The sequence below is a fragment of the Caretta caretta genome, chromosome 2 (assembly GCF_965140235.1).
Source record: "Caretta caretta isolate rCarCar2 chromosome 2, rCarCar1.hap1, whole genome shotgun sequence".
Classification (NCBI taxonomy): domain Eukaryota; kingdom Metazoa; phylum Chordata; order Testudines; family Cheloniidae; genus Caretta; species Caretta caretta.
In genome coordinates, this window is record NC_134207.1 from 97872734 (window position 1) to 97896511 (window position 23778).

General features: G+C 38.2%; 1 protein-coding gene across 12 annotated transcripts in view; it reads right to left on the bottom strand.

The window, feature by feature from the left end:
* The window catches only part of RTTN (rotatin), a 151048-nt gene that overhangs the window by 43327 nt on the left and 83943 nt on the right, over window positions 1-23778 (bottom strand). For all 12 annotated transcript variants that reach the window (XR_007355250.2, XR_007355252.2, XR_007355251.2 and 9 more), the window contains 6 exons: window positions 20070-20141; window positions 14712-14904; window positions 12872-12954; window positions 3726-3837; window positions 2273-2471; window positions 863-953 (listed from right to left, as the gene is read on the bottom strand). Coding sequence is in view for 9 of the 12 variants with exons in the window: in XM_075125328.1 (XP_074981429.1) it covers window positions 863-953; window positions 2273-2471; window positions 3726-3837; window positions 12872-12954; window positions 14712-14904; window positions 20070-20141 (750 nt within the window). In the remaining 3 variants the exon portion in view is untranslated. The remainder of the gene's footprint in view (window positions 1-862; window positions 954-2272; window positions 2472-3725; window positions 3838-12871; window positions 12955-14711; window positions 14905-20069; window positions 20142-23778) is intronic.

Consider the following 23778-nt stretch of genomic DNA (forward strand, 5'->3'; position numbering starts at 1 on the left):
AATCTGGCCGGGGGCAGGTTTTGTTTGTGTTCTTTTTGTGTTCTCTCTTGAGACAGAGAGAGAGACCAAGCAGGTAATCCTGCTCCTACTGAAATGAAGCATCTAAAATTACAGAAATTATAAGTAATAGCAAGGAAATGCGTTAAGATTATCTTTTGTTTTAGCTTGTGAATTTTCCCTATGCCAAGAGGGAGGTTTACTCCTGTTTTTGTAACTTTAAAGTTGAGCCTAGAGGGGAATCCTCTGTGTTTTAAATCTTTTTATTACCCTGTAAAATTACCTTCCATCCGGATTTTACAGAGGTGCTTCTTTCACTTTTTTCTTTATTATAAAGTTCTTCTTTTAAGAACCTGATTGGTTTTTAGTGTCCTAAAAACCCAAGGGTCTCGTCTGTGCTCACCTTGTTAACCTATTTGTTTGGTATATTATTCTCAAGCCTCCGCAGGAAAGGGGGAAGGAGCTTGGGGGGGATATTTTGGGGGGGGGGGAGATAGGGCTCCAAGTGGCTCCTCCCTGAATGTTTGTTTAAATCACTTGGTGGTGGCAGCAATATCGTCCAAGGACAAGGAAAGGAATTTGTGCCTTGGGGAAGTTTTTAACCTAAGCTGGGGAACATAAGTTTAGGAGGTCTTTCATACAGGTCCCCAGTAAACATAGTATATTTTCCTCTCAAGTTTACATAAGAATTTGATTGGATAGGTTATGATTTAATGTAATTTACATGACAGTTTAGAATAGCTTTGATACAGCTGTTCTAAGATATTGGGTAGATACAATGTAAACAAACTGATATGGTTGTGTAAGTTTAGGACTCAGGATTTCTAAATTCATACAGTGCATTTCATAATCACATACAACTAACCTGAACTTTTGTATGTTCAACGTGACATGGATGAGGCAGAGGAGCTTTCAATTCCAACATACATCTTTCAACCAACCTAGCATTTACAAGACTAATGGAAAATATAGGATAAATAGTTTGTCGGAGTAATATATATTTCAACTTTCATGCAAAACAAAAGAAACTATATTAATATGCTATTAAAAATAACAGTACATATCATTAACTTAGAATAAAATACATTACAGGGATGTGACAATTATCCCCAAAAAGTTATATTATTTCAAACCCTAGCGCAGATGCAGTTATACTGGTATAAAAGGTGTTTGTTTTTTTTAAAAGCAAAATAGTTTTACCAGTACAACCACTAGTGTTGATGTTGTTATATCAGTAGGGAGGTGCATAATTCTACTATAGCTTATTCCCCTTCCTACACAGGAATAAGCTACACAGGTATAAACACCTTTATATTGGTGTAACTGCATCCACACTAGCAGGGTTTTTATTGCTTTAATTACACTAATATGTAATGTGTAGACAAACCCCTAATAAAAGTCTTTGAAATTCTAAAGGCTGTCCTGCACTAAGATATAACTAGCTAGAAGCTTCACTGTTTAAAAACACTGTCAAATACTTCCTTCATGTGACCAAAAGTAGCTCTGAAGACCAACATACCTGCAAGTGCTTCATATGTCACAGGTGGATCAACCACTACAGTTTGAAAAATTAAACCTTTTTTGTAACATACTATAAGTACATTTGTTCTAAAAATATATATTAACTTTAACTTAAGTATCACTTTAATGTTGTTTAGCATTAACAGTTTTTGCATTTAATTACTTTGAGTTCTTAAAAAAAACAAAACAAAAAACAAACAAAAATAGTGAGCGTCTCAAACCTAAGCCCTCTCTCAGCTGCCGAACATCACTTGGAGATATAGGAGAGGGGAAAAGGACAAGTCCTATGCTGTCAAACTCTACTTTCCCCTCCAAACCAAACTTTCCAATATACACAAGCATACACTTTGTGCAATTAAAAATATCACAATGAAATATAATCACTTACAACTCTCAATGTCTGATGATCACATATTCAAAAATGGAGAATAAATAAATACCCATCTGAACAAAGGTTAATCATTACCAAAGGGAAACAGGAGATGCATACACTGATGTAAACCTGTACCAGAAAGACTCACTGAAAATAATGAGAATCATCTGTCTGGAAGTGGGTACCTGTTCCGAAAGCATAAAATGAACACATGCGTCTGCTAGCTTCATTTAAAAAGCGTTTGTGAACATTTCAGAGTACCCGAGAGCCAATCAATAACTGTCACAAAGTCCTGGTTAGAAACATGGATATTGCTGATCCTGTTCTAGTTTTCCTCTACTGCTGCACCTGTTTGTAGCTCAGCAGTTATTGATCTCTTACCTACTGAGCGGTGTTAGTAAGTGTGCTTGTCGAAGAGCAATTCCAGTGTCCTTTGGAACAACCACCAGCAAGTTGTCCAGCAGGCTGCATACAGCTGACAGGAGAGGAGGTGTGACTAGAGCACACTGATTAGACAGAACAGCAGTCTGGGGAGAATCATGTGGACTTGGAGATGCTGTTGTGGTTGTGTCACTCTGACCTAGAACACAGCGACCAAAATAAAAACACTCATCCAAAGATAAAACAGAGCGATTACATAATACAAAGAACTATACATATTATTTGCTACCCAGTGTATCCAACTTCTCTTTAGATTTTTAAACAGTAAAACAAGGGCTTCTTGGAACAAAAAACATATGAAGTTTCACCTCAAACTACAAGAAGTCAAATATGGAATGCTGCTTGGCAAACTGTGGCACAAGAGACCTGAATGAATAATCAGAAAGAAGACAAGTGGGAAACATTTAAAATAATGAATGAAATATCTGTATGTAGTGTTCCTTAACTGTTGTTTTTATTTAATCATTTGTGATACTAAAATATATTATCAAAATTTATATAAATTAAGTAAGACAATGCCCAGATTCTATGACTGAGGAATCCAGAGAAGCATATTCATAATGCTAATTTGCCTGAAAATGTTAAAAATATAGTTTTTCATTTTAACAGATAATTACTTTAAAAAACAGTTTTGAAATAATCACTCTTCTAGAGAGGGCCGAAGTGTGTGGGTTTTTTTTTTTTTGTTTGTTTGTTTTTTTTAAGATTGATGACAGATTAGGAGAGATGGAGAAAGAATGAGACAATGAAATTCAAAACAGAAGATCTTTATGTCAGACATTTATTTCTCTACTGAAAGCTTTGTGTTCTGAAAAACTGACAGATTGACAGCAACAAAAACTGATGTCCATCAAACATGTGTATCTCTAAAAAGATTAGTGCAGGCTTCCTTACATAGCTATGCCAGGAAAGCTCAGACTTTGTGCCCACGTAACGTGGCCCCACTGCTGAGACCACCAGTAGGAACACCAATTAGTGCCAACTGTGGTGATTGTTTTTGCAATGCAGACATCTGTCCATGAGAAACTGACAGACCATGAATTTATTTCAGATAGGCTACAAAAAAGCCACCACATGCAACTTTTGGTTATTACCAACTTGTTAGTACATAGAACCTTTTATTTCTAGACTTCTAGGTCAAATGAAGGTCAGATAGCCAAACCAGCCAACTTCCAAAAAGATACTTTTTAAAATTAGCTATAACTTTAAGAAGTAGCTGTTGTATTTAATGTTCATGTGTAATTCTCTCCCTTCCCATAAGGATAATGGATTTCCTACCTTCAATTCCACACAAAACCTCATGTAATATTGCTAATCTCCCCTCACCCCAAACCAACCAAAAAATGTTTATGTCCATGGATACATTTAAAAATTAAACTCAAATCTGGTTTACCTTGAGCCATAAGCCGGTCAACTGGTATTTCAGGGACAAAACAAGCTGATGCTAGCAGGGTAGGGGCCTGCAGCTCATCAACACTCCTCAATGACGGCGTTGCAGAAAAGATCTAGGAAGTCATAAAAGCAAAGCAATCAATTTACTCTTTGTAAGTATTATGGTGTTTATTGTCCGAAGATAGCTAATTTGTCGGGGGGGGGAGGGGGAGGGGGGGAGAGAGAGAGAGAGAGAGAGAGAGAGCGCGCGCTCGAGCCGGTTCCTGGGAATACATTTAAAAAAACCTGGCCTCACCTGAAGCTCCACAGTGCCAGTGACACATGCCCAGTGGTCATGACAGACCACTAGGGCACCTCAGCCTTTTCCACAATTCTTTTCAACTATTCAAAATGGAATAAAATCAACCACAACAGAACTTATTTTTTGTCACACCTTTTTTAATCTCTAATGAACATAGTTAAATATTCAGATAACCAGAGTAGCAGTAAGCAAATAGCTCTTCCCTTAGCAATTGCTGTGGATATACAATAGTTGGTCATGAACATTACATTAACTGTTTATATTAATACAGGTGCATTCAATGGACAGTTTTTTGAAAACACTAAGCTCTGATCCTGGAAAGTATTATGTAGGTGCTTAACTTCAAATACGTGAGCAGCCTCACTGAACTGAAAATGGGGCTACTCATGTTCTTACACGTGAGTGCCTGTGTAAGTCTTTCTAGGTTCAGGATCTAAGTCTTCTCTTTAAACACTTTATTGTAAAATGTCTTGTTACTGCAAACCCTAATGAAGGACTACAGACCTGCTGAGGCATTTCAGTTTTCTTGACTGGTAGATGTTCAATATATTGGAAGCCTTCCAATCCCATTCCGTTTTTCTTCTGAAAATCATGATTTTTTCATCCCCCTTGAAAAAGAATCTGAATCACTGAAGCATTTAGATTTCAGCTTCTCATGCTGTCTGGCCACAGTATGATAGCCAGCGTTGTCATTGTCTCTCTCTGTGGACGCCTATTTCAAGTGACAGGCCTACACTTCCACTTCTCTCAGCGTGGAACACTATTGTTCACACAATTTTAAGACTGGATCACTACATTACAGCATGTCGCTTACCAAATATATTTACCTACAGCCCTAGGTCCAGCTCATTTTGGCCCCTGGTATGGAATCCCCTCCAGAAACTGTGACCAGCTGGTACAAGCAGGGTCAGAAAATAGCTTATTCAACACAGTATGATTTATTTAATCATAGGAACATTTCAAGCAGAGAGAAGGCTCAAAAGTATCAAAAGCCTACGTGTTGTCTTACTAAACTTAGCCTTTCTTTTCCAGTTTAAATGTGTTCTGCTTAACCCAGGCACCTCCCCAAGCATTGTGACTGGAAGAGACAGGTTGTCCCCTACAAATGCTGCCTCTCAAACAATCTTACCTCTTTTCCCACCCCCCCTCAGTGTGTGTTGCTCAGGTCCCAGGATATCTTTTAGCTTTTACCAAGTCCCTTTGTTGAGAAGCTCCTGCCTGAAGTTTTTCCCACTCCCTTCAGGGCCACCAGCCTGCCTGCTGATGAGAACATGTCATGGGTCAATTTACAAAGAAACTAGCACCTGTACTGTGTGTCAAATACCAGGGATTGGGGTAAAGAGCCCCATAGCACTGAGTTAACCATAAGGCTCCCTTATATCTGTCACCCACTGAATATCAAACAGGGATTCCCACAATGTTCATAAAAAAATACAGATAGCTCCCCCAGTCTTCATAGATGGTTTGATGTTTCTTGAATAAGGAATGTAGAGCAAGTATCCATGCTACATTCTACAATGCCTACCAATCTGAAGTCAACTGGAACCAGGCACCTAAGCAGTGGGCTATCCTGCCCCAGACCTATTTCTGGATTTGGTTACAATCACAGTGACTGTTTGGACTGGAAGGACGGGTTGGACTTGTTAACTGATCTGGATTTCCTCTGGGTCTTCCATGTCCAGGTTTTACCCCTGGAATAAGAGCATTCCCTTCTCTTTCTCTGTAGATAAGAACAAAAGGCTTCATGCAAAGCCCACCAAAATCAATGGAAAGATACCCCACTGATTTCAATGGGCTTTGAAAGGAACCTCTGCCCTTGCCTCAGGGTCTGTAATCAGCTTAGGACTTCGCTGGAGTGAGAAGCCTTAGCTTGTCCATGTTCTCAGATACCACCTTATCAATCTTTCTCAAACATGAGTCCACCAGAAAGTTTTGAGGCACCAAGAATGCACTTTAAATAGCTATCTGCTAAAGCCAGATGTGACATCTAGCTACTGAACTAGCTACAACTCTTGCTACTAGTTTCATGGAATCACAAATGCAGTAACTACAGATATTTTCCATAATACAAGTTGAATTTATTATGAGATTGGGTCTTTTTAGCTTGTTGTACTGGGATATTGTGGCTCTAGTGAAACATGTGGCAGCAAATAGAGCTATCAGAGATTCTGAAGAAGCTTCTAAGAGCGGCTTCTATCTTTTTCTCTGCAGGAACTTTGTGGGAAGTACAATTCCTACACTGGCTTTGAGGAGAATGAAGGGGAAAGTTTCTATAATCCTATACAGAATTTCAAAGCTTGCTGACAGAGCCTTTTACCTTTGTTAGGAGTTTCCCATTCCTCCTTGAAAAAGAAATGAAGTTGAATGGAAAATTTTCCTTATGCTTCTCAGGTTCGTCGTTACTGTGATCCAATGTGGAACTTCCCTGCTTTGGGGGAGATGCTAGAGGTTGTGGAAATAGACGAGCATCAGGAAAGCTTTTGGGCTTTATCCACCTTTTTTTTTTTTTTTTGGTCTTTTTGATTTCCTTTTACCTTTTGAGCATATGGTAGTCACCCCAGAGGACCTACTTTTTTTGCTCTGTTCTCTCCTTTTAGATCATAACCCATCCTGGTGGAGGTGTCCTGAGCTTATTCACATCACACATAATGCTCCTCATTCGCCAATATATATAACTGGAGATGAAGTGCAGGGGATCATCCTAACAGAACTCAGATCTTCCTTTTGCATAGATGGAGAGTCAAAATGGATGTCAGATTCCTCGTCAAGTGGTCTTAACTCACCACTTAAGAATCAGGGACAGGAGTCTGTTGTTTATCCCTTTAGAGGTGGACCAGACCAGGTTGTTCAGGGGGAACTTTGGGCTTACTCATGAAGAAAAATCCTTGAATGAGCAGAGACCAGTTTGCTGAATCCCAAGTACTCAAGAAGATTGACATCTCTGTGAAGTAGTTTCTGAGCAAGTGTTTGCTGATTTGGGAAGATCTGAGGGTCTGAGAGGGTCTCTTCTCAGATGGCGTTCACCTCTTCCTCTTTGACTTGCTCAGCTTTGTTGGGAGGGACATGGGGAGGAAGAAAGAAAGTAAAAGAAAGAAGGAGAAACGGATAATGTGAAAGCCTTGCTTGCAACTTCCTCAAATCAACTTCAAAAGTTATGAAGCTAATGGATAACACAGGAGTGTTGAATCACCACTGTTTGCATCACCAGAAGCAGCTAATCTGATACAAGGAGGTTTGGCCAATCCCTGCAGGCCCACAGACAGGTCTGAAGTGCCTTGGTACATTCAGAAAGAAAGGTGTAGCACAGTGATCTTGTAATTCGGTAAAGATCAGGATCCAGAAATAAAATAAACCCAAACTACTTAAAAAAAAAAATCAGAAGATTGGGCGTGGGATTTTTTTTGTTAATCAAATACAAAGCAGCAGTCACAGTGGTCAGCAAAGGGAAGAGATGCCCAATTATGGCCAGATCTGCACTGATTCAGCACTGCACCTTAACTCTGAAAATCTTTTTACTGATTGGCTAAAGCCACAAATTCCTTTCTTTTTAAAGAAACTCTTCAACAGTCATAGAAAATGCTTTAGTAAATAATGTTACATAAGCCAGCAAAGGCGTAACTGTGCCGAAGTGTTGAAAGAAAGCCCATGAGTTCATTACTACATACAGAATAAGCTTAGACAAGGAATCTCAATTATGGTCATCCAAAACTTCAAGAATCCATTAGTAGCACAGCATATAGTACAGATAAAACATGTACACTTTACAGCTTCCTTATCCCTACTTTGTGTTGTCAAGCTGCCTGAATCTTACAGCCCAAGAAAAGGAAAACAAGGTCTTAGGTCAGTAAAAATCCATAATAATTTAACTGGTTAGCTTCTTACACCAGTGAAGTCAGTGAAGGTAATGTAACGGTAATGGCTTCACAGCATCACAGAAGGATAAAGCTTAAAAACAGAATTTTTCTGCTATCTAAACAGGACACATACAATAATACAATGTCATTTTCACAGTGTTCTGCTGTCCTATGAAGGAAAGATCTTATCACCTTCACAAATCAGCTCTGATGGTGATAAACTTATGGTACAAGACATCATATCCAGTAAAAGGATATTTTTACCACTACCTATGTACTCTCATCAGAAGTAATTTAACTTTCTTATGGCATAAAAACTAAAGCTTTTGAAAATTGGAAAAGACAGGGAAGTAAGGGGTATTTGTGAGTTAGCTAATAAAATGGAAAGCATAAATGGAAAAAAAAAGAAATTTGAGTTTTTGTCCTTCATCTACCATTACTTACCAATTAAGGGTTTTTTCTTTACCATTAGTATTAACACACACACCCCCAAACTATTGGCATTGCCCTAACAGACCTTGAATAATCAGTTCTCGTGAGAGCTCCATCCCAGGTTTAATTCACCTCACTGTACAACACTCTGATAGCCATAGATCCAGAGCATAAACACACATTTATAAAATAATGAGAAGGATCCCTTGGGAAGGATGGTCACCACTGAAAGTTATGGCCACATTTTGGAGATGGCTTTAGTTTCTTCAAACTGCGCCACCTTCTGTAAAAGTTACTGCAAACTGGTCATGCTGACATGATAAGCACTCCTGGACACGGACTGTGACTTCCTATCTCTTTGTACAACACTGAGAATGTTGGGGCCCCAGTACTGATCGAGGTCTTTGGACACCTAATACTATAATATAAAGATAATCAAATAAAAATAACACAATTGTCACTTGTGTTCAGTGATATTATTAATTAAAGGGAATGTTAAAAAGAAATGTCTTATTTAAGAGTACTTTCACCACACTCTGACTACTATACTCTATCTGCTGAAAGGAAACACTTCCTCTGAGAAGTAGAAATTACATGTTTCCACTATCCATACTATAATCTGATAGAAAACTAAAGATGCAGATATGGTATAAAATCAGTACATATATGATCCTACAATATATGATCCTGCTCCAGGAGGCAGTGTGAACAAACAGATAGGTCAAAGGGCTGGACTGGACCCTGGAGACCTGAATTTTATTTCAAGCTCTGCTACTACCCTGCTGTGTGACCTTGAGAAAATTATTTCACCTCTCTGTGCCTCAGTTTTTCCATCTGTAAAATACAGACAACTGTACTTATCTCCTTTGTGAAGCATTTTGAGCTCTATGGAGGAAAAATTGCTATACAAGAACTAGGTATTATATTAGTTTTCTCAGTAACAGTCAATTTCTCTGATTAATTGGAGTGAAAGCACTTATGATTTCTACATTAGAAGTAGGTCAAAAGTAGGAGAAACCAAAAATAACTACAATAATTTAATAACACTCTTGTTTAAGAGCATTAGGAACCCATTTTAACAAGGTCTTTGGCGTAAGATAGCTTAATGAAAGTAGGAATTACGTGGCACTCAAAACCATCATTATTCATTAAAGGAAAAAGAACACCATTATGTTTCAGTATGTCAAAAAATAACCCAACAGATCTAAAGATTCACTAAAAAGAGGCAGTAGTTGCCTCCATAAATAATATTGAAGTTCAACTAGTTGACACAAAAAGCAGCTTCAGTTTACAAAGATTAGCACTCTGGAAAAGAATTTGGATATTTTTTTATTTCTATTACAATATCAAAGAACAGTTCCTGCTGGAGAGCATTGTATTCGGTTTACCAGCTGGCAACTCTCAGTTACTTAGGGTCAGCAAGACAATCTGCACTGTACATAAATGCTCCTGCAGTTCCTCACCAATTAAGACATCTAGGCTCTTTCTCAGGTGTGATGGGGAAAGCATGACACCTGTTGGGCTTGGAGTAATCTTCTCTTGGTACCTTTAATTAGAGAAAGGTCAAATTTAAAGATACACATCTGGTGATGGCTGTCCAACATCTTGATAGATGAAAGGAAACACAACAAAGTTGGTCTGTCAGCAGTGCTTAGCAATGGTATGGGAAAAGAGCCCGACATGTGAGCAACAAACTTTCCCCTGTGGCTACAGGTCCACTCACCAGATGGAGGTTGAAGCATACTCTGCTTCCTGGCTCACCTGTGGGCCTCAGCATGGGCACTCTGATGGCTCTCTGCAGTGGCTGCACCAGTCTTAACCTGGTTTCCCCAAACTGAACGATTCTGGGCATGATTTTCCCACTTGTCAGTGGGAATGCTGAATTTCTTGAGGCCTTATTTCACCTTGTCACTGTATCGGAGCTTTGGTCTTCCTCTGTGTTGTGGGCAGTTCTTAAATTGGCCATTAAGCACAGCCTTCAGCAGACGATCTTGAGGCATGTACTCCATGTGCCCAACCAGCAAAGCCTGTGAAAGTCCCGCATAGTTTGCATAGATTGTAGGTTGGTTCTCTCAAGGATCTCGTTATTGGTGATCCACTTGGTTCCAAGTAACTCCAAAGATTTTTCTAAGACACTGGACGTGGAAACGGCTCAATCTTTGCTCCTGCTTGGAGTACGTAAACCAGCTTTCACAATCGTAAAGGAGGGTACTAAGGACACAAGCCTGATAAACAGCCACCTTTGTGTTCAGGGTTAGCAACCTGTTGTTCCAAATAGGTGAGGTAAGTTTGCCAAAGGTAAATGAAGCTTTGCTGATTCTAGCGTTAAGTTCCCTATCCAGGTTACGAATTGGTAAGAATTGAGCTGAGATAGCAGAAGTGATCCATGTTGTCCTGAGCCTCATGATTGACATAGATTTTAGGTGGAATGTGGTACTCCGTAACGAGCCAACTGTTTTTTTTATACCGATTACACCATGCCAAACTTGGTGCATTCATCGAAACTTGTTCACCATGACCTGCAGTTCATCGGGTGAATTACAGATGAGTATAGTGTCATCTGCGAAAAGACGATCCCAAATAGTAAGTTGAGTGTCATGCCTTCTATGCTGGAATCATCTGATGTTAAATAAGCTGCCGTACATCCTCAATTCAATTAGTATGCCAGATCGATCATTTCTAAAGGCATACTTAAGAAGAATAGAAAAGAAGATACCAAAGCCAGTGGGTGCTAAGACGCAGCTTCATACCAGTATCAATACTAAACTTGGATGATGTTTCATTTTCATACTGGATGGTTACCTTCATTCCCTCGTGGAACTCCTTGAATAGGGAGAGCACCTTTTGTAGATAGCCAATTTTCAACAGGGATCTTATTGACGCCATTCCTGCTAACGGTGTCAAAGGCCTTTTGTTGGTCAATGAATGCTAGATAGAGAGGTGCCTGTTCCCAGCTTTTTTCTTGCAACAAGTGCAATGTGAAGGATGTGTCAGGAATGGAGCATCCAGCTCTGAACTCACACCGTTCTCAGGGTAGACTCTCTCAGCAAGGACTTGGAGTCTTTTCAACAGGACCCTTGCAAGCACCTTGCCAACCACATTGAGCAAAGATTTCCCTTGATAGTTGTTGCAGCCTGCCCTGTCCCCTTTATTTTTATATAATTATCTTTGCATCTTTCAGATCCTGGGGTATATGGCTTTCTTCCCAACAGGCATGCAGAAGTGCACAGATGTCACTCACAAGCTTTCCTAGGCACAATCTCTTCGATAGTCTTCTCTACATCTTCAAGAGTTGGTGTTTGTCCAGCTCCTACATCGTTGGAAGCTGGGGAATGGCAGCTAAAGCAGTATCACAGATAATGGCATCCTTTGAATAGAGTTCTTTGTAATGCTCAGTCCATCAAATTGTTTTTGCCTGTCAGTCAATATGGTACCATCTTTCACTTTCAGGTTTGAGGTCTTTTTACAAGGTGGACCAAGTGCCCCTTTAATTCCATTATCGGTACCACGAACATCCCTGCTTTCAAAACAGATCTGAATCTTTTTGGAGAGGTCTTGCCAATACTTTTGGACACATTTTTTGGCGGTTGTCTGAAATGCAAGCTTACTTGGAAGTTCTAGATAATAAGGTATCTAAGTTCCTCATACAGATAGTTTCACCTCAAGTGCTCAGGTTATAACAATACAGTGACCTCAAGGTACATATCATTAAAGGGTTTCTGTTGTATTTATTTTTTATCATTTTAAGTTTACTGAATTACATTTTATTAAACTTAAAATGTTTGTGCAACATCTCAAAACCTTCTGGGGAGTCATGACCTATCATTTGGGAAACCCTGAGTAGACAAGACATGTAAAACTTACATCAGGTAATATATGAACATTATACGATTTTTTTTTTCCTTTTCAGAGATCCTATGAATCCCTTCTTTCAGCCATGAGGATCCATTTCAATTTCTCTTGGTTTACAATTAATATCTTGAGGGATAATATATGCCTGAAGTCTTGTACTGCAGCTATCATTCTTCTAGCCAGAAAGAGATTTGCTAATGTCCTGTGTCTTGCAAACACTGCTTGTGGAATTTTCATATATTCTAAAAACATTTTGGGGGCCCAAAAGATGTTGTGACTTTGCACCTGCATACAATGAAATTCTGACACATTGTCATGATTTTGTGACATGTTATGCTGAGGCATAACCATTAACCATTAGTTTGGACAAAGTAAAAAGTAGCTAGGAACAACTTCATTTGGATTTACTCATTAGATCAAATTACAACATAATTTTTAGGAAACTTCATCAGATTTAGAGGCTCTAGAATTGAAGTTTACTTGCATATGTAACTGGGTAACTTAAGCCATTATTTCTGAACTTGCATTCGTGACTAAATGCAGAGGTTTTACTCAATTTACTAAAACTAAACAAGTGTACAGCTTGATGATTGTTTAGCTTAGTTTTGCAATTTTTACAGTTTTAGCACTTACATTACTGTCTGTTTTCTTGAAAATATTATATAAACAATATTAAATGTAATATGCATGCAATACTTCGGTATTTACCATAGTATCAGATGTTGACTGAGAACTCGGAGATTGGCTTTGACTGGATGGAACTCTCCAAAGATTAACAGAGTCATCAAAATCTGCAGAAAGAGGAAATAATAACTAACTTTTCAACTATTGTGTTTTAAGATTTTATTTTTATGGGGGGAAAGGTAGAGAAAGCATGGAAAGGAAGGTGGGTATAATCAACCAGGAAAATAAAGTTACTAAGCAAATGAAGGTCACTTACTTGTAACCAGAGTTCTTTGAGACAGGAGCTGCTTATTCCCACTTAGGGGATGTGCCAGCCGGAGGCAGCTCAGACAGTGGAACTTTTATTAGCAGTGGCCACAGGAGTGCACATGAGTCCCTCTTAACCCCCTCCTTTGGCATATGCCAATATTCTAAGGGCGGGGCTATAAAACTGGGCCTGGTGCTCCAACCACCTCAGTTCCCTCCACCACTTCTCCTAATCCCCAACACCCGTTAGGACTCCAGCAAAGAGAGGAAAGGTGAGCAACATACTATGCTCACCAAGGAATGAAAAGTGCAACATACTATGTCACCAACAATATACTGTATGGTACTACAGAAGGCTTTCCTTTGAGGTCTCTCATGAAAATAATTACCAAACCCAATTCTGCTTAGCTTTGTACAGCACAAGGCTGTATGGTTACATATAAAAATACTAAAAATTGCAGCAGTAAAAATCCAGTAAGAGTCCAAGATAGGTTTTGGTTTTTCTTTCCTTAGAAACAGATATTTTGCACCTTGGGTGAACTTCTTTCAAGTCACTGCAGAGTGTAAGTAAGGAAAACACATAAAATACTAAGGAATTAATAGAATAGTTTAAGGAAATCTAGATAGGATAAGCCAAGAAGAACCTATTGTGAAAAATGACAAAGAAATGTAATGTGAGGAAGTGTAGTGAGTCAACAATGACCCTAAAAAGATTTTAGACAGAGATTTTCCAAAACTATGTTTCTGATTGAAGAGCATCTTTCTGTGGTATAGAACAGTTCTAAGTACATTAATGTAAGGGTGCTGTCCTGCTGGAAATTAGCTCAAGGAGTAGTAATTTCAAGGTGATGTATAATCATTTCACTGCTGAGATCCTAGCCATGCATTCTCTGAGTCCGTGCAATGCTGTAGTAAAAAAAGATACTATGTCAAACCTGGTTTTGGACAACCTATATATGGAGTTATAGCTAATTCTCCTCTCCTGTCTTGCATCAGTATGAGTTCAATCATTGACCCACTGAGGACAAAGAGAATTTACTTCCATAGGCGTTGAATAATATCCTATATTCGCCACACAACATTCCTTGCTATGTCATATATCAGAGTAAGTCTGAATTGCACCACTCTGTTAAAGAGTCCCTGGGGAGGTGCCTTAAGACACACAAGTTGTGTCTTCTCAAGAGGCTATGAAGGCCGCTTCACTTTTAAGAACCGGCCACATATTCAATGCCTCTCTGAACTTTCTCATTGCTATTGTACTGCAAAGTCACACCTCTTAAAAGTTAAATTAAATATTTTCCCATCATCTTTACCTTTTGCAGGAAGATGGACTGGATGATCTAACAGGTATTTTCCATTTATAACTTCTACGAACACATACACAAAATACATAATTGTCTCTAGGATACTGGAGTAGATGAACTGAAATTTTCATTCTTACATCTTTAAGAGACCAACAATTCTAACTTTAACTATACATTCAATTTAAAATGACAGTTGCAATGAATAAACACGACGTTCTGTAAAAACACATACAGGTGAATTCCAAGCTAGAAGAGCATTTGGCTTAAAAGCATTATTATAAAGTTATTATGAAGTTATAAATAATGTCACTTACCATTTATGCCATTTTTCTCTGCCATGCAGCTTTCTCCCACGGAACAATTCAAATCAAATGTGTATCGACCTAGGTAACAGTGCTTCACCATCTGATTCAAATGTTCATAGAAGTGGCAATGATATAATAGAGCCTGAAGGGCAGGTTTTCCTATCTGAGACAGACCAGACTCTTCATCATGTACACAAGGCCCCTGAGGAAACCAGGGTAATCAAAATGTATTTCTTTACAGGAATCTACATTACAAAACATACTCCCCCATGGCGGAAACAAAGCCCAAAACTTTTCTATACAGTCTATCTGAAGAAAAGTCTCACCATATAAATTATATTTAACTAAAATAAACAAACAAACATGTTCCGTATCATGGCAACGTGTTCAGTCACACATTGTATGGGTTTGTAAGCATTCATCACAAATGAATGCAGTTTTAGGACTTTTTTGTAAATCACAAGTAGTAATAAAAAAACTGGTTGTTTTAAAATAACTTAACCGTTAAACAGCTAGACTTCTGGTGGCTAATTATAAGTATGAATCTCAATCTGTGTTTGATCCTGTATAGATCATCAAGATAGCTTTACAATAAGCCTCTAGAAAGTTGTTATAATTTCTCATTTAATTCTGTTCATGGATAGCGACTGACAGTTCATTTCAAAGGGGAAAAAGGAGTAGCTTTGAGCAAAGCTAAAGTTGCTAAAATAACGTAAGGAATCTTAGAAATCTTGGCTCAGAAGCCAATAGATGCTGCTGCTAAACCATGCACTGAGAGGGCATATGCTACAATGCACATAATACTCTTTAACGAGAAAGTTCCTTACTTTTAACAATAAAAATAATATTAAGAGTTCAGGGGTGACAGCAGATCCACTAAAGGACATTGCACCTTCACAGCACTCTAATATACTTAATTTCTCTGCCCCTAAACATAAGTATCCTGAACAAATTAGACACTGATTGAAGCTACAGAAACACTAAGATGCATCCATTCATTCCAATCCAATAAGAAATATAAACCTATTCAGAAAATAAAATATACCGAACAGTAAGAGAAAATCTGACACAGCTAAATAAATATAAGGCTACAAGGAGGGATAGGGAATGATTTTAAGCCAAGGAGTTTCTAAAGCACTCATTTTTAGGCAGTGAATTTAGAAAAAAATAAATCTGAAGACTTGTATTACACCTTTTGAGAAAGACTTAACAGGACTGTCTCCAATCTAAGACTATTACAGTGACTTCTTAGATTAAAAATATTTTCCCAACATGATATGTAATGAACTTAACATTCAACTAGATTTCACTAGACCTAATTTGAACTTACTGTAAAAAATAATTAAGAATTACTTGACAATGGAACTCACACTGAGTAACGTTCAAACAAAGCACATTACAAGAAAAGCTTACTCTGAAAAGAAGTCCTAATAGCAGTTCACGTTGCTTTAAGAGAAACTATTGTAAAAATTCCTTGAAAGAAAAAACAACGTGCCATTGGTGGTGGCTTTATTTGGTATATAAAGGGCATGGAAGTTGATTCATAGCCCATTTAAGTCAATGGAAAGACTCCTGTCACCATCAATGGGACTCAAATCAGGCCCTAACGTATCAATTTCTGCAGAATTTAAGCTTAACTGGAAGAAAAACAAGTGGGTAACAAACTAGAAGGACAAAGTATACTCTGGGTTATAAAGTTATTCTGAGTAATAACCCAGCAGTACCTTTTCTTCTTTTTAGTGTGCGTAATGTAGCATCAATACATAACTGTCCAAATAATCAACATTTTTTGCCTTTTGCACCAATTGAAACACAATAAGAATGCAACAGTTACTTTGACAAACACTTCTCTGCTTCGTATAAATTGTTAACAATGAGTTACAGGGTTGCACTCCATATGCACAGAGCTATCAGCACTATGCATTAATTATATCAACCACAACTTCTGCATAATCAGGGAATTTTGCAGACAATGCATGTGATGACACTGAGTTCAAGTTTTGATATCCAGAGATGCCTATGCCAGTTTAAAAACCTTGTCCCAAGCCATTCATGGCCACAGGGGTGTGCTAAAAAGCACTGAAGTCTTTCACCAATTATGTTCACAGCATGCACGGACTTCAACAACCTTGAGATAACATACTGTGTTGTGATCCAACATCATCAAATTATATGGGTTGATTTTTACCGATGGCAAAAGTTTGTTTTGCCATTTTAAAGACATGGGAGAGACAGAGCTTGCTGCCATCAAGAAAAATAACTACACTAACTATGCAATAAACATTAACATCCAAAATCTGGGCTGCATTCTCTATTAACAACCTTTTAAATGTTTGCCTCAGGAATAAAAATCTTAATGCACTGCATGCCTATGACACTTTTCCCTACTACCCTCCATATTCCTTTTGTCAGCTTTTCTTTTGAACGTTCTTGTGTTAGATGGTTTACAGATAAATCACCTTACACTTGACACCAAGGAGAGGAGGAAGCTATATTTTTTTCCAGTACAAAATTTAATCCTGGTAGTAATTTTACATTTTAAATTGGTGACTTGACTCTCTACTGTATTAACTCAACCAGTTACCTTGAAATCTTGTTTGATAATATCTTTCAGCATGAATACTTAAGTGACAAATGACATTTCAGCTAAATTGCGTTTCTTAATAAGAATTACTTTAACTCAAATCAGTACTAGTAGAAGTTACAAATTTGTTATACCTCATTTGGAATATTGTGATTTGATTCTTTCACACCTTACTTTTAAGCCTTTGAAACTTCTTTTATAAAAAGACAAAGCATTTTTGTGAAAATCTTTGTAACCAATATTAAAATGTTACAATGGCTACCTCTTGCAAATGTCTTCATATTATAATTCTCAACTCTCTAAGGGCTTGTCTACACTTCAAATGCTGCAGCTGTACCGCTGTAGCTCTTCAATGTAGATGCTATCTATGCCAATGGGACGGGTTCTTCCACTGGCATAGGTAATCCACCTCCTCAAGAGGAGGTAACTAGGTAGATAGAAGAATTCTTCCATCAAGCTAGATCTGCCTACACTGGGGGTTAGATCAGCTTAATTATGTTCCTCAGGAATGTCGATTTTTTTCACAACCCTGAGTGATGTAGCTTGGTCAACTAACCTTTTAGTGTAGACCAGGCCTAAAAGTACATCAGCTAAATTTAACGGTCATATACAAAGACTAAAACGGGCCATATTTGAGGGTCTACCTTCATGTTCTCATCCCCTAAAAGCTGTAATGAAATGAAGTGGATTTGGTTTTGGATACACTACAATGATAGTATTCTAGCCTCCACAGATAAGAGATAGGAATGTTCTCCTCAATCCTTGTTGATCCTCTTGGGAGGTGCCATCTGAATGTGCCTCAAAAAAAGGAGTCTTGCAGGGTCCCTCTGATAGAGTTTCAATTCTATTCCTGAGATATAGGCAAAATTTTCTGCAGATCTGGGGGACTGGTGCAGACAAGGAAGGCTATGGTTATGCAGAATGAGAGACAGGTGCTGATGAGGGCATTGGTACTAACAGAGTGTACCAGTTATTAGCACCAGTGCTGATGTTTTCTTGCAACTTCCAAAAGACAAGTGCTGCACATATGGCTACCATGAGTAATTGAAGAGGGCCTCCGTATGATGATGTGTGGATTTGAGGCAAAGGAAGAGGTTTGGTGTCTTGTGTTTGAGTCAGGGGATTCTCAAAACAGAGAAATCAAAGGTGTTAGCAGAATCTAAACTTTTGAGAGGTCCAAGTTAAATTGGTGTCATGACATCTGGATCTGGAGGAGTGTGGAGAAGAGGCAACAGCACCGCTGTCTATGTCTTCAAATCACTTGTTGGTCAGAGTACAGAAGTGGAGAGAAATGGCACTTCCTCTTTTGTGTTCTGTTTTTGCCTCTCTTGTGGGGCCATATGCTTCCTCTTCTCCTTTTTATCCAAATGGGTCCTGAGCAGGCTTGTGGTGCTGCAACAGAGGAGTCAGTGCTAGACAGGTTCAATGGTTCAAAATAAGGAGTAGGTGCTCAGATGGGCACTTCTCCAGTATCACCAAGGCTACTGAGAACTTAATAGGCAATGATGGTTCTTTGATTGTGCTTTAGATTTAGCCAGCACCAGTGGTGTTGGGTAAGGGCTTTGCTCTAAATATAAGGCCAAAGAGATTCTGGTTTCAAGACAGTAACAGAAGGCAGCACTGAAGCCGAAGTGGAAAGTGTATCTTGGGTCGTATGTAACAAGACGCTGGCACGGAGGCTGGTCTCTGCACCCCCAATGAGCCCATCAGAGTACCAGGCTATATACATTGAGAACTAGATGGGACTGAAGCCTCAAGCATCTCTCTCTTATGGCACAGCAAGTAAAGGCATATAAACTGCATACTGATTTTCCAAGTAGATCTCACCCAGCCACAGAAGGCACTGAATGTGAGTGTCTCTTTTTGATATGATCACCAGGTAGGAAATGTACCTCTTGAAGTCCTTATGTGGTTCTGGGCTCAAAATGGTCCTGTTAAGGGGCTAAAGACCCCTGGGACAAGGGAAGAACTCTACATTGTGCCACTCTAAATGTTTACAAGAAAATCTTACCCTAGGATAAGGGAAGGTCTAGTCTAAGAACACAAAGGTGAGATCTGCTCACTCTCTTTGATGATGGCGAAGAACTGAGGTGGTTGAAGGGTGCAGTCCCTCAACAGAGAAGGGAAAGGACATCACCCTCATGCAAGGCCTCTCATGCACCCACTAATGAGCATGGCTTTTCAAGGCAGTTCCACATCTCAACACCAGGCGTACCATATCCCACAAGCTGGAATATATAGAGGCGCTTGAAATTTTAAATTTTAAAAGAGCGACCAAGGTTATTTACACAGCATGATCCCCACCCCCTTTTTTTGGGGGGGGGGTGTGGAGGGGGGGTAAAAATGACTACTTTGTTTCCACCTACTGATACTTTTAAGATGTTTTATAATGTATTAAAATATATGCCCAAAGGGATCTTTTCCCCCCTACCTAAGTAATATCACATTCTGAGTTTGGCCAAAACAAATTACTAATATGTCTCAAGGAATCTGAATTACTCATGTTACGTAATATCACTATCAGCTACACTTTGTATGTTGCATTCCATATAGTTAAACAAAAAGATATTTTTTCTCTCCAACTCTAACTGAAAACATGAAAAGAATATGAATATTCATATTTTTCTCTTGAAAAATACCTGAATCAGTTCTGACAACTACACAGAATGATTTCTTTCACTTATACTTACATGCAATAAATATCTGAGGATGCAAAATTATTTTAATTTCAATTAATCTACTTCTACCACATGGACTTTTCTTATTAAAATGTAGTTACTCACCTGCCAAGCACAATCTTTCACTTCTTCAGTTAGCATTGGGATTACAAGAAGGTTCTGAAGAATAAAAGCAGCCTAAAAAAAAGAAATGAAAGCATCGATACTGCCATCTTGCTGCAGCAGCTAAACAAAGCAAAGTAACCAGATCCAACAGCACTCTAAAAGCAAAAGCATAGGTCAAACTGATATGTTAATCAGCAAGTCACCCCGCTGCCTGAAATATTACTGAGGCTGTTTCAAATTTCAAGCTTCTAGAAAGTTTAAAAGGCACACAGTCACCTTAAAAATCACGAACACCTAAAACTACTCAAACAAAGACATTAGAGGGAAAAAAAATCTTTACTTTGGGAAACTAAAAGCATTTTGTACAGCAGTTTAACTGTTTTCCCAGTATAATGTTTGTGTAGATTTTACAGAGCAGCAGTAAAGAGAAAAATATTTTAAAAGAACAGGGAAATGAGATTGTAAACACATCAAAAAAGGCAGAGGAAGTCTGGGGCAGGTGTAGAAACAAACTACTTTAAACTTAAAAAAGAATGAGTAGATTTCAAGTTGACTCTTTTTAAGACACTGCACTTCAGCGAAGTCCTTCAACAATGACCCTCAATGCATTTATGTGCTTGACTATTTTTGTTTATATTGTAAGATCACTGGTGCAGGACAGTGTCTTTCTTTTTTTGTGTAGCACCAAACACATGCTGCCACACAAACAACACAGTGCCAATGCCACTTAAGTTTTCCCCTTTAAATATCTAGGGCATATTTTAAACAATGTGTTCAATGATAAAATGTGAAATAATTCTATCTAGTGTCATTAAATCATTTTAGAAAATACAATAAAAGATGATCCCAACAGCTCTATGATGATGTGAGCATTAAGTTTTACAATATGAGAGGTTTAAACTCCTTGAAAGCTTTTTTTGTGCAGCAATGCTCACAAGTGGTTTTATTTGGAATAGGTAATTTGTTAAGTAAATGTTTGGCTGAAGTGTTTTTTAATGTCTTAAAACTCAGTTATAAAGCTTGAATCTAACTACATCTTGGTTGCACTGTGATCACTGAAGCAAACTGAAAAGACATTTACAGATGTTATTTTAAACTCTTTCAACACAACTAAAAGATATAAATGATTGGCTGAACATTCCTAGCTCTATTTTTCAATAGAAGGTGACTCATGCAGTTCAAAGCTTTATTATGGCTACAGGGAAAACAGAGAAGGAAAATTACTATTTCATTTTAAATTGAGAAGTGTGTTACATTAAATTCATAAATGGTTCACAGATTCAGCCCCGTTTGGATGAGTGTGTCTAGCTCTGAGCTGAGATATCAGAACAAACCTATAGATTCATTTCAAGAAGGCTGAATTTCTTAATGCCTATATTGCTTCAGCCTTCACTAAAGAAGTTAATGCTGACCAGATACTCAACACAATTAATATTAACAACAAGGGAAAAGGAACACAAGCGAAAATAAGGAAAGAACAGGTGAAAGTATGTTTAGGTAAGTTAGATGTAATCAAGTCAGCAAGTCCTGATGAAATTCATCCTAGGGTATTTAAGCAATTTTAGAACCATTAGCAATTTATTTTTGAGAAGTCATGGAGGTCGGTGAGATTCAAGAGGACTGGAAAAGGACAAACATAGCACCTATCTTCAAAAAGGGGAACAAAGACAACCAGGACATTATAAACCAGTCAGTCTAACTTTTATACCTGGAAAGAAACTGGAAAAAAATATTCAACTATCAATTTGTAAGGACCATGCGGACAGTAGGGTTACAAGGAATAGCCAGCATGGATTTGTAAAGAAGAAATCATGGCAAACCAACCTAATTTCTTTCTTTGACAGGATTACAGGCTTAAGGAATAAGGGGAACCAGTAGACCTGATACATCTTGATTTTGTAAGGCTTTTGACACAGTCCCACATGATATTTCCATGAGCAAATCAGGGAAATACTATCAAGGTGAAATGATTATAAGATGGGCGCAAAATTGGTTGACAGACTACACTCAGAGTAGTTATTAATGACTCACTACCAAACGGAGGGCGTATCTAGTAGTGTCCCACAGGGGTTAGTATTGGGTCTAGTACTATTCAATATTTTCACTAATGAATGGATAATGGAGTGGAGAGTAGGCTTATCAAATTTGTGGATGACACCAAGCTCAGAGGGGTTGCACGCACTTTTGAGGATAGGATAAGAATTCAAAATGACATTGACAAATTAGAGAATTGATGTGAAATCAACAAGTTGAAACTCAATAAAGACAAGTGCCAAAGTACTACACTTAGGAAGGGAAAACCCAATTCCCAACTACACAATGGGGAATAACTGGCTTAGGTGGTAATACTGCAGAAAAAGACCTGTTATAACAAATCACAAACTGAATATCAGCCAAAAGTGTGACACAGTAGTGAAAGAGGCTAATATTATTCTGGAGTACATTAACAGCAGTGTTGTGCATAATATCCGGGAGGTAACTGTCCTCTCTACTTAGCACTGGAAAGGCCTCAGCTGGAGTACTATGTCCAGTTTGAGGCTCTACACTTTAAAAACGATGTGGAGAATTTGGAGATAGATTCTATGGGAGAGCAACAAAAATTATAAGAGGTTTAGAAAACATGGCCTATGAGGAAAGTTAAGAAACTAGGCATGCTTAGGCTTGAGAAAAGAAGACTGAAGGGGGAGGCAGGAACCTTATAACAGTCTTCAAATATGTTAGAGGCTGTTATAAAGAGGATGGTGATCAATTGTTCTCCATATTCACTAAAAGGTAGGACAAGAAATAATGGGCTTAACCCTGCAGCAAGGGAGATTTAGGTTAGATATTAGGGAAAACTACCCTTATAGTTAGAAAGTTAAGTCCTGGAACAGGCTTCCAAGGGAGGTTGTGGAATCCTCAATGGATTTTTTAAGAACAGGTTGGACAAACACCTCTCTAGGAATGCACTAGGTTTTACTTGATCCTGCCTCAGCACCGAAGGCTGGACTTGATGACCTCTAAACGTCCCCTCAGACCTACACTTCTGTGATTTCATCATCCTACAGTTCAATCGCTGACCTGTTGATAAGGCTTCCTCCCAGTCCATGAGAGGTATCCTGGGAATGGGTTTATCAACAAACAAGAAATAAGAATTTTCTATTTAAGGTGAGATGCTTATTGTATTATAAATACCTGCTACACTGAACAAAAATATACCTCTGATGCTTATTCATGAATAGTGCATCAACCTTAAACTGTCAACGTATAAATAAAATTTGAGCATATTCCAGAATTTAACAGAAGTTGCAACGGAGACCAGTAGCATACACTGGTTTTGAAAGTGTACACAAGTTTGCTTTATATTTGAGTATCATGGTGTTCTTAGCTAGCAATAGACAAACTACTAGTCATCACCTTGCAGTTTTTGTTGCTTACAAACCACCCATTGAATAACATGTGAAAAGACAGACCTCTAGAGTATTTTTTTAAACTATTTAAATTAAGTAAGCAGCTACTGGATGACAAATACAAATTGTACGTATAATTTAATAGCTTATTTTACACAGTGCTGTGGTGTGCTACCAATGTGAAAGTGGTCTTGAACTGCAGAGGATTAAGATTCTAATTTACAATCTGTAGCACATATATGTCACTTATTACCAATTAGTATTTTGATACACTTTTCTATATAAAAGAAAAATACAGTTTAATGTACAAAGTTAAGTAA